Here is a 12,380-nt window from a genome sequence, read left to right as displayed (position 1 = left end):
TTCTGACTGAGGGTCCATGGTGATCACAGACCAATGAAAGAGACAGGAGAGACAATCATATCTGCTTTGAAAATGATAATGGTGTCTGAGTGCTTTTATCAATAGCATGTTGTTCAGAAGCTATAGGTGTGACAGAAACTATAGAATCTAGTGGCACTGCATCATTAAGGTTTGAGCTTTATTTGCTTCCGATATTCTGTAATTTTGCTGTAACTTCTTTGTTTATTGATTCAAAAGCTATTTTATGTTCACTCCTTTGATCTTCCAGGGAAGTGTAAATGGGAAGTACACAGCTTGTACCAATTAACTTTGGCACAGCAGCAGCAGATTTTGACTTGGAAAAGAGATTTACCAAATACTTTGGCTAGTTTATCCTTATAGAGTTAAAAGTTGTTTTATTTACTTTCCCTGTCAGCAGTTAGAGTTTTTCTTAAAATTAAAATTGAATATTGAGCATAAAATCCATACTCTACTCAGAGCTTCAACACATATCATATTCAATTAACTATTACTATTACTAACTACATTATATATTATAGCTATATTATTATTATTATATATAATTAAATTATTATTATTTCTAACTAAATAAATATCTGTGACCATTGTTCAAATAATGATAAGTGCAAAATTGGTCATTTTGAGATAACTATACAGTTCCGTTATACTTTGTTAGAACTTTCATTTTGTCTAACTGTGATTGCTGTAGTTGAAAAAAAAAAAATTTTTTTATGAAAAATAATTTAATTTTCATTTTTACCCAATTTATGGCAACAAATCAAATTTTCAAACTCTTCTCCTGCAAAATGTCATATATGCACTTATCATAAAATTGAACAATGGCCACAGATATAATTACCAACATTTAAAAAAACATTTTGCTTTGCAACTCCAAGTAGAGCATGGATTTTTTTATATGATCATATTCGATTTTTTCTGTTGAAAAATTTTTCTTTTAAATGTGTTTAAAAAGATTTTAATAACTTTTTATTAAAAAATTGATTATTTTAACAATATTAATGAATAATACAAACATACCTAATATGCTATTACTTTGAGGTTTGTAAAAAACATTTTAAAAGATGTAAAATTTGCTCTAATAAGTAATATTGATCAAAAATTGCTGCAGGGGTAATTCTTGTCCAATTTTGGTCATCTTGGCCTCATTTTTTTAGTTTACCCATAACTGATATATAAAAATTAGGGAGAACAGTTGCAATTCTGAAAAAAATTATTTATTAAACATTACTACAACTTATGGTCAATTGTATCACCCTTAACAAAGTATTTTTTATTATTTATTTTTTTATTTTTTAACATCTTCGCTTCCAACAAGTCTGCAAGCAACCACTAATAAAGTTGAGAGTTACTGGATGAGAAAAGATGAATTTTATAGAACAAGATAACTATTGACAGAAGACTTAAAAGATTGCAAATTATATGAATCAGGAAAGCAAGATGAAAGAAGCGAATTCCAAAGAACTGATGTCTAAGGAAAAAAACTAGACTAATAAGAGTTTTTGGAGCACTTAGGAATAGTCACAGAAAAGAGACGAGATTTAATTGAATGACAAGTAACACAAAAATGAATTTTAGTAAATGGCACAAGTGACGCTAGCTCTTTAGAGCAGTACCCATTATAGTATTGTAGAAAAGAGAAAGAGAAGCAACATAACGACAATATGATATTGGTTGGAGGTTGGCTGCAAGAGCAGGTCCAACTATGTTTACAAGAAAAATGGTAGTATCATCAGCAAACAATGCCACCTTAGATGTGAGAATACCTGGAAGATCATTAATATAAATTAATTAGAGTATAGGGCCAAAAATAGAACCTTGAGGAACCCCTGAAGTTACTAGATATAAAGAAGAGTGCTGTTCATCGAGGACAACTTTTATACTACAATTGGAAAGGAAGGAATTAATAATCTTAAAGATGTTACCTGATACACCGTAAGTAGAAAGCTTATGGAGAAGACCAACATGCCAAACTTTATCAAAAGCTTTAGAAATGTCAAGAGTGATAGCCTTAACCTCTCCACCTCTGTCTAATGTACAATAAAATCTATCAGTTATTACTGTTTGCAAATCAGCAGTAGAACGAGAAGATCAAAAGCCATATTGATGATCAGAAAGCAAGTTATTAGATTCAAGATGAGAGATTAAGTGTTTGTTAATTAAAGATTCAAAAACTTTGCTTATTATAGGAAGAAGACTAATGGGGTGGTATTTAGACGAGTCAGATCCCTCTCCAGAATTTTTGAAAATAACAGATGCTGCTTTTTAGCATGCCGGAAAACAAGACTTCGATAAACATTTGTTAAATAGTTTTGAAAGTATAGACAATATCGGTATCGGTCGAAATTTCAATTTGAACCGATACCGAAATTTCATTTTTGGTACTTTTTATTAATTCTGCAAAATTTCAATTGAAAATCATACTGAAAACCCGAAAATTTGTAATATTTACAATTTTTATCTAATTTAGAAAAACATTTCCCTTTAAGAATTTTCACAAAATATTTTAAGAATTTTCACAAAATATTTTAAGAATTTTTACAAAATATTTTAAGAATTTTTACAAAATATTTTAAGAATTTTCACAAAATATTTTAAGAATTTTCACAAAATATTTTTAGAATTTTCACAAAATATTTTTAGAATTATCACAAAATATTTTAAGAATTTTCACAAAATATCTAAAAAAAAAAATTGTTTTGCAGAAAAAATCTGCTAGTTGTTAACTTTTGCTATTAAGTTATAGCACCAACTTATGTATCAAATCTCAATTTGTAATGCGTGTGTAACCAATTCTAACATAATACGAGAATAAAAAACAACAAATGTAAAATTATATTTTTAAATAAACTTTTCTAATGAAATTAAAATTAACTATCCGAAATGTCGGTCTCAATTTCGGTAAAATATTTGCCAAAATGTCAATTTTGGTTTCGGCACCAAATTAGAGCACTCGAAATTTTGGTTTATTTCAGTTTCAACTTTTTTCCTATTACGGTTGATCACTACAGACGACTGCTCCGGAGAGAAAACTTCTGCAAGACTACAACAGGTATGTTGTCTGGACCACAAGCTGTAGAAGTGTCTAAGCAGGAAATCACTTTAGATACAGAAGCTGGATCAAGCAATGGATCAACCTGTCAAGCAACGGATCAACCTGTTTGTCGCCTATATCAGGTAGAACGCACCTAGTGGAATCAAGAGATGATATTGATAAAGAGTTCTTAGCAAACAATTCAGCTTTGTCTTTAAGTGAGGTGAACCATATCTGAACTATACAAGAGAGGTGGAATAACAGATTTGCCCTTATTATTGATACTGTTAAAGATTCTCCAGAAGTCACAAGAGCCTAATTTTTGAGATAAAATACAAGATTTCATGACCTGAGAATAGCAGTCTTTGGCGTTAGAAAAACTTTTTTACAATGGTTTCTAGCAATAGTAAACAGATGTCTGTTTTCTGGAGAATCGTTTTGCTGATAGATAGGAAAGTAATGGTTTCGATTGGAAATTGCAGCAGCACAATGCGAGGAAAACCATGGAGAAAAGTGAGGCTTGAATTAGAATCGTCGAGAAGGAATAAAAGATTCCATGCCAGCCTGAGTCCAAGAAGTTATTTAAGAAGCACATTTATCAGCAGGAAGACAAAAGATTTTTACCCAAGGGCCATCATGAAGAAAGTCACGAAAAGAGTCCCGATCAGCTTAAAGGTAGTAGTAAGAGACAATGGTTGGGGAAATCTGATGATGAAGAAGGATGAGATAATAGTTTTAGAGAGATCAAACCATGATCAGAAGCACCTAAGGGTAAATGTGGAGAAACTGAGCAGTGACTAGGATCAGAAACAAGACACAAGTCGAGTGGAGAAGAAAAATGATTCGGGTTGTCTGGAAAACGAGTTGGAAAGTTGACTATTTGAGTTAGAGATAGAGAAAAGCAAAAGTTGTGGGCCTTAACGCCTGCAGATTCATTGACACTAGAGCCAAGCCATTCAGTGTGAGGAGCAGTAAAGTCACCAACAACAATGATATTGGCTGATAGATAAAGAGAGAGGGCTTGGTCATTTTGATCAGAAATAACATCGAAAAGATTGTAGTTTTAAGATGAAGGAGAGTGATATAAAACAAAGAAAAAGGTGATGAAGTGAAGTGGTGCTAAACGAAAGCACATAAAAGATTAGTCAGTGGGTTCAAACCTAGTTTTCTGACAAATGGGTGAATTCTTACGAATATAAATGCCCAGGCCAAGCATGTAACTATTGGAGTCTTTATGAATTAAAGGAAGATAACCATCAAAAAACTAAGATCACAAGATGAGACAGCTGAACTTAAATTAGTCTCACAAAAAGCCTGTAGGTCTGGTGAACTTTGCAAGAGATAAGACTCAACAGAAGAAAAGTTACTTCAAAGACCACGAATATTAGTGAATGATAGGTTTAGAGAGCTTGGTGATGACGATGGTTTTTGTGTTTTATAGTTTTTGATACTTTAGTCATTTTTAAATTTGGTAAAGAACTTGACTCAAAGCATAGATAGTACTCAGTACACTATTTCATAGTCCAAGCAATTACCTCGTTCTGACAATCAATGCAAATTTTGATTCACTCATTCTTCTCCTGATTCGCTAACTGTAATTACAAAAAGTTCTATCCTGCATAATACGATAGCAGTTAGGCAAGGGCCATTACTCTTAACATATCAAAGGCTTTCGAAAGGCATGCTGGTCAATCTAGTATAACTATAACTAGTTAAGTTAGTAACCAATAATGTTGCATCTGTTGACTTGTTAAAACTATTGTTGTTGTTTTTTATAAACTATTTTAATTATAACTAATTTTTATTACACTTTTTTTTATTATAATTTTTTTAAAGCAATTTTTCATGATTATTTGAATTGATAAAATTTATAGTTTTTTTATATATACTGTCAACTGTTTCTTGCTTTGTAACTATCTTCTTTAAGTAACATTAAACTTAAATAGTCATTGGCTGCAGCCTTGTTGAAAGTTAATTTGCTTTTAAAAAAAAAAATCAATTTAATTTAACTTGAAGTTAAATAAAAATTAAAATATTTTAGGACCTGTAAATACCTTTGGATGCTTTTTGGGTGAAATCTTTAACTCTTTTGTTGGAGATACTAGTTTCAAAATTGAAGTATCTTGGTCTAAAAAATTTTTAAGTTCAATTGAATTATTTCTATTTTAAAGTACAGCATTACTTGTAATTGTTACATATATATAAAATGTTTAAGAAAAAGCATTCATATGTTGTTTAATCTTAAAAAGTTTGTCTAGAAATCAGTTGAACCTATTTTAGGTGCACCATTACAATTTATTCAATCAGTTAATCAAATAAGTTGGCTTAAAATGTACAAAATTTCACCTTTGTTTGAAGTTTGATGCTTTGTTACGGACTGAAAAATTTCTATCTATTAAATAATAAAATAATTAAAGAAATTAAAAAAATAAAAAATAAATAAATAAAAGTGCTAAGTACTTGATTGACTGCACGATCTCGTTCCAATTTTGTTAGCATTTTTTCTCTCATTGCAGTCTAAATTTAAATTCATTATTTTATTTGTACACAAATATGTAGCAACAATTTTTATTGTAATAACTTTTATCAGAGTTTATTAAAAAATTTCAAAACTAAATATATTAAAAAATTTTATATATAAAAAAAAGTTATGGGTGTTGTAATAAAAATAAAAACCAAAAAAATTAATTGCCTCATATTTTTGCTGCAACGATTTTAATAGAGGCTCATATGAATCATAGTGTTCTTTTAATCTGAAAAAATATTAATTTCTGACTTGATAACTAAAGAAAGAATTTTTAACTAAAAATAAGTGGGGTTCCAATATATGTGGTTCAAAAGACCTTTAAACCATTTTTTGTACTTAGTAGCGCCATTTAGGAAAATTTGAAATATATATATATACATATATATATATATATATATATATATATATATATATATATATATATATATATATATATATATATATATATATATATATATATATACATATAAAGTAATATATATATATATATATATATATATATATATATATATATATATATATATATATATATATATATATATATATATAACATAATAAAAATAAAATTTAAAGTGCTAGAATCACAACTACTTGTATTACCTTTTTATATCAGATAACAGTTTTTCTTTTTCTTGTACAATTCTTTTGTGGTGTAACCGATGAAAATCTCGTTCTTTTCGCAATTTTAAATGTATATCCTTCGCTTTACTTTTTTAAAACAAAGAACTCTTTTTAAAACAATTATTATCAAAAAAATGTCTTTAAATACTTGCAGCACAACTTTATAAATTAATAATTAGTTTATAAAGTTATGCCGTTAATAATATTAAATAATTTCAAGAATAACAACACAAAAAGAGTGCAACATAAAAATATAAAAATTGAAGAAAAAACTTGATGAAAACAGTGCGATAGCTAAGACCTATCAGTTCCGGCAACAGACATAGAGAGGTTAACTAACAAATCACTACACGTCGAAAACCTATTAAAGATTTTTCTTAACATTGGTACGACCATCTCTATATACATTTTTCAAGGGGGCAGAAGAGTTTGATTTTATATTTAATCCCTATATATTATTCAGTATGAACAACATATACAAACTTTCGACTCAATTAAACGATTTTAATAACTTTATTAATTTAATACTTAAAAATTTTAATAAATTACTTTGTTAAATCTTTGTAGTTCTTTAATTCCTTACTGAGAGAATTGACTAATTCATCCAACTGTCTATTTCTAAAAAACAAAAACAAAAAAATAAGGAAAAAAACATCAGAAAGTACACAGCAGGAAAAACATGAGTAAAACAAACAAAAAAATTCTTTAAATCATTATTAGAATATTTGACAATCCAAATGTGAACTTTTTTACAAAAAAAGCTCTGATAAAACTCTACTATAATTTTTTTTAAATACTTCAGTAATAATTAAAAAAATAATGAAAAAACCATTTCATTTGAATTGTCTGTACAGATATGAACGAACACCTGCTATAAATATCTGGTACATTGCTACAGTCTTCCTCTTTCAATAAACCTTTCTCTTTAAACTCATACCTAAATTAAAAGCCAAAACTATCAATAAAATTTAAAATGTTTTTGGAATATTTTAAATAAATCAAAATAAAATAATGAATAAAAAGTTTGTATAAATACATTTGTATGTTCTATATAATAAATAAAGCTATATAAGCAGACTTCAGGCAAAACCTCAAATAACATTACATTAGACTTTAAGAAATTTTTCATAATTATCTTGAGAGCCCTTAACTCCTAGAAACATTAGTGTAAAGTTTTTACTATATACTTCTAACTGTAACTGGATACTGTATCTCAAGCAAACACTCTGCTACTGCATTTTTGATGAAGTAGCAGAGTGTTTGCTTAAGTTCAAAACGTTGTTCAATGTTAAACTGTGCTGAACTTGTTTATATGTGTAGCAGTATTGCTATTCCCTGGTAGAACTGTGCCAAACTTGTTTATATGTGGAGTAGCATTACTAATCAAAGTCCATCTTTCAGAGTGATAGATTTGACTTAAGAGGTTTTAACAACATTAAAAATTAAATTGCCTGAGTAGCTTTCTCAAATGTAGTGACTCATTCATCATCATTTTGATAATAGTTTTCTGCAATTGTAAAAATATCTATAAAGCTGTTATTACAGTTGAAAATATTTTAAAGCAGAAAACATAATTAAAAAAATAACCGTTTACCATTCTGTTTGAAAGCAATCAAGAGTTTTTTTCATATTGAATCGAACCAAAAAATTACGCACATAATCCTCAGGTACTTCATGCCTCTATTAAAAGAATAAAACTCTTTACAAAACTTAAAATTTAAGCTTGAGCCATAAGGTGTTAATTACCCAAGAAACTTGTAAGTAAATATTTTAATCATAAAAAACACTTTATAAAGTTCATGTAAAAAATCTTCGAAAAAAATTTTGAATATTTGCAAAAAAAAAAAATTTTTTAGTTATAACTTTTTGTGTTTTTGATAAAACTTCATCTGTTTGATTCTAAACTTGAAAAAAACATAACATTAATAAACAATTAAATGTAACATTAGGTATCAAAAATAACATGAAGAAATATATAACTTTTAATACTATTTACCTGAATTAGTGGGACACTTTCGTTTTCTTTAACAATTTTAACTGCTGTATCAAAATCTTCATCAGTTAAACTTGCTTAAAAAGTTAGTATAGATAAATTTCTTTAAAAATTCAATTATAAAAAAATAATTTAGAGAAGGAAATAAAAAAATTACAAATTATTTTAATTTTGATTCAATATTCCCCATGGATTTCATGTTGTTAAAGCTATCAGACTTTAAAAACCAGCACAAAGAAAGCAAGAAAAAATGTTATAAATTTTTTATTCTGATTCACTTCCAACAAGGCTGAAAGCAAGCTATTAAGTTGGGAGTTAGATGGGAAAAGAGTTCCAAAGGGTAGAAGGGGTGCAAGGAAAAAAACTAGACGAATAAAAGTTTTTAGAGCAGGGACAGATACAGTAAATGAATGAGACTTTGCTGAATGAAGAGTCAAGCAAGAATGAGTTTTAGTTGATGGAACTAGAGATGATAGTTACTTTGAGCAGCAACCATGATAGTATTTGTAGAAAAAAGAAAGAGATGCAACTTTATGATGATGGGAAAGAGGCTCAAGCTTCACAGATAAAGCGGGTCCAACCACGTCTACAATGCATTTTTGGACTTTGTCTAGAAAAGAAAGAACATCATTTGAAGAACCAGCCCAAATATGGCAACAGTATTCTATACAGGGACGAATAAGAGTTTTGTAGAGGTAGAGAATGCAATCAGGAGTAAGAAAATAGTAAGCATGATAAAGAGAAGCAAGCTTAGCGGATAAGCATCACCTAATGAATATTTATAAATAAGCTGCAAAATATCAGTTTGGGTAAATCTTTTTAAAGTTTTCATGCACACGTAACAAATTTTGCTGAATCACAAAGAGAATGGATGTAACCCTGAACACCATTGTATTTTCCAGACATATTGGCTCCATTGTTGTAAATAGTTAGACACCCTTCTCTAATTTTTCAGTTGTCTCTGTTGCAAGACCTTCTTTGGTTTTTGGTGAGATTCAATGAAGTCCATAAAGCTTTTCACAATTGTACAAGTTTCATCATTAATGTAAACAAACTTGATTATTTGAGTCATCTGCTCCTAGTGGGAGGCATCTGTAGTGCAGTCAAACAGAAGAGAGTAGTATTTAGCTTCTTTGTTGTTTGACAATATTTCACTTCCAACTTTCTGCCTGAGTAACTCAATCAGCTCAATTTGAATTTGAGGAGAAAAGTAGAATGTTGTGGTTTTCTTTGAAGAAAATAATAATGACTTATCAACTCAATCAAGTTCAGAAAAATTCCACTGTCTTATTGACTGATGACGTCTAGGGTGCCCTGAAGGGCGAGACTGTTCTTTGAACAGAATAAAAATGCACCAACCATATTCAAGATGTCTCTCCGCTTTTTCACTTTCCTTCTTCAAGGTTTTTTTAGAGAATTTTGCATCTTTGGTGTTCATTGCTACTTTCATGTTCAGGAACTCTTGCGGTTTAGTTTTTTCCAGCCATAAAACTCTATTTAAATTTCTGAGAAATTGTCGCCTAATGATGGGACATTCCATATAGCCTCAAAGTATAACAAATATAAATAAAAATAGCATTGAATATTCTCCATTAAAAGAAGATAATTTTATAAAAATATATTAACTATGTAAGTGCTAAAGGGTGCTCTTCTGTTCAGTAAATGAGATTTATTTTTCGGGGAATTTTGTGCCTTTCTAAGTTTTGCGCCTCAGGTCGAGGCCCAGCTGGCCTTGACCTTAGTACGGCCCTGCATCTAATGCACAATAAAATCTTTCAGTAACAGCAGTAGCAAGTCGGCCATAGAGCAAGAAAATTTTATAATTTATAAATTGTTCAAATAAAATGTGTTTAAATAATTACAGAACACAAAATTAATATTGGCCTATCGCAGATTCTAGTGTGCATAGTAACTCAATAACAAAAGCATAGATATAAGAACTTACCATCAAGAGAAAGATTATCTTCAATTGAAATCTTGTCATAATGAAATTCATCATCACTGTCAGGTTCAAGGAATGCTTCTAGAAAATTATTTAAAAACTTGCACATAAATCTCATAATATATCATATGTTTATATTATATTATATATACATATGTATGTATATATATATATTATATATATATATATTATATATATATATATATATATATATATATATATAAATTATGTTAGCATATTCTACAAACAGTGCTCAATGTTCTTAAAGAAAAAAGCAATAATAATTAGTAAAAACACTTATCTAATTTTTGTCTTCAATAATTTGTTTTTCAATCAGTATGTTCATCAGAAAGCTTCCTGATGAACCTACTGATCAAGAAACAAAATTGTTCAAGACAAAAATTAAAATAAGTGTTTTTAATAATATATATATAATATATTATAATATATATATATATATATATATATATATATTATATATATATATATAATATATATATATATGATGTTTATATATATATATATGATGTTTATATATATATATATATATATATATATATATATATATATATATATATATTATTTTTTAATAAAAATACAAGGACAGTTGTTCCTTTTTATTTTAGTAAAAAATTATTTAAATTTATTTTCTCACTCATCTTTTTTATAACCATTTTCTAACCTTTTGACTCTGAAACAAAAACCTTAACGAGTTTTTCCAAAAATGTGACAAGTTTTTGTGGATTTTTTGTTTGCAGGCTCTTACCAATGCAATTTTTTGCAAAGCATGCATAACTGATATAAGCATAAACATACCCAAATTTGAAGTTTGCTTCATGTCACCAATAAAAGTTTTTGCAATTCCAAGAATACTATAAGTTTGTTTACACAACAACACTTAAATTTTTTTTCTTTTTTTAACAGATTGATGCATATGAAGTAATATATTAAATTGCTGTAAACTCACCAAATACCAACATAGATATTTTGATGACTGATTTAGCAAATTACCAATGTGAAGGAGGATTTTTTTTCAAAAACTTTTATATGGACAGCTATTGACCTAACGTTTAGTCCAAACTGGTGAAAGGGATTATGTTCACCTACTGAATTATGAAAAGTAGCAGCAAAAATTCTTCAGCTTCCTGATACAAGTGTGGCTTGCAAAAGAGGTTTTAGCAGTTATGCAAATATTCACAGTGCCAAAAGAAACAGATTAACAAATGAAAGAGCAGCAAAATTTGTGTTTGTATCACAAAATATAAAACTTAAAACAATGGATATATGTGCAACACAACAATAAATTTTGCTTAAAGAACCAATAAATATTTCAGATAAATCTCATGAATCAATAAATGTGTCAGATGAAGATTCACCTGAACAAGAATTTGAGTCACTTGTATAAGAATCAGAGTTTTCTAATTCAAATTCTAAAGAAACCTTATTAAACTAAAGAAGGAAATAGTTGGAATGTTGTTTGTAACTAAAGTTGTACTCTATTAATCCATTAATAAGAGATTTTATCAGATTAAAAGAACATTTTAAAAAAACTGTATGTACTAATGTACTTTACTTGCAAACATAATAACTGTGAATGCCATACCAAACATATTTCTAAGATATTGTTTTTTTTTTATATAACTAACTGAAATTTATAACACAGGTTAAAACATGCTTTTAAAAAAGACATCCTTTGGCTCAAATTTTGCTGAGTATGCTGATAAAAAAAAACATGTTTTACCGAGGGATTCATTTGAAAAAGACTTAGTGTATCAAAGAAGCACTTTTGAGAAACAAATATTGTTGCCAGACTTTTGGCAACAACATTTAATTCTCATTTAATTCTTACTTAAACCTCAAATCGGATATAAAAAAGAATGTTCTCTGTATCTTTACTTTCAAAATAATATTTTAAAGTAATAATTAGACTTAGTCTGACCAATTTACCATAATATTTAATTGTAATACTAACTTTTTTCCTCTTTGATAAAATACTTTTATTATTTTAAGATGCATTTTCAAGTACTGACTCAAAAATGTTATATAATATTTTAACAGTGAATGTAAATAAATTCTGTATAACTTTAAAATCATATAAAAATTCTTTTTGTTTAATGGCATTTTGAGCAGGTCAATTAGTGTAAATTAGCATTTAAAATTGTTTAGTAAATATCAGACTATTTGAGTTTGTTGATAATAAAAGTTCCAAGGCTTTTCTTAGAAGGCATATTTTCAAGAGGAATAC

The 12,380-nt window shown here is 28.2% G+C and overlaps 1 protein-coding gene across 4 annotated transcripts in view; it reads right to left on the bottom strand.

Annotated features, from left to right (window-relative positions):
* The window catches only part of LOC101241344 (sperm-associated antigen 16 protein), a 33,317-nt gene that overhangs the window by 20,298 nt on the left and 639 nt on the right, over positions 1 to 12,380 (bottom strand). For 2 of the 4 annotated variants that reach the window (XR_010641534.1, XM_065809060.1), the window contains exons 2-12: positions 10,139 to 10,216; positions 8,197 to 8,270; positions 8,064 to 8,099; positions 7,795 to 7,880; positions 7,069 to 7,137; positions 6,750 to 6,818; positions 6,180 to 6,287; positions 5,745 to 5,805; positions 5,513 to 5,569; positions 5,399 to 5,444; positions 5,107 to 5,180 (exon numbers count right to left, since the gene is read on the bottom strand). Coding sequence is in view for 3 of the 4 variants with exons in the window: in XM_065809060.1 (XP_065665132.1) it covers positions 5,107 to 5,180; positions 5,399 to 5,444; positions 5,513 to 5,569; positions 5,745 to 5,805; positions 6,180 to 6,287; positions 6,750 to 6,818; positions 7,069 to 7,137; positions 7,795 to 7,880; positions 8,064 to 8,099; positions 8,197 to 8,270; positions 10,139 to 10,216 (758 nt within the window). In the remaining variant the exon portion in view is untranslated. Of the gene's footprint in view, positions 1 to 5,106; positions 5,181 to 5,398; positions 5,445 to 5,512; positions 5,570 to 5,744; positions 5,806 to 6,179; positions 6,288 to 6,749; positions 6,819 to 7,068; positions 7,138 to 7,794; positions 7,881 to 8,063; positions 8,105 to 8,196; positions 8,277 to 10,138; positions 10,217 to 12,380 lie in introns of those variants that run through there. The other 2 variants (XM_065809061.1, XM_065809062.1) reach the window with 2 other exon arrangements.

Source organism: Hydra vulgaris, chromosome 11 (genome assembly GCF_038396675.1).
Source record: "Hydra vulgaris chromosome 11, alternate assembly HydraT2T_AEP".
NCBI lineage: Eukaryota > Metazoa > Cnidaria > Hydrozoa > Anthoathecata > Hydridae > Hydra > Hydra vulgaris.
This window is presented reverse-complemented; position numbering and strand designations above follow the sequence as displayed.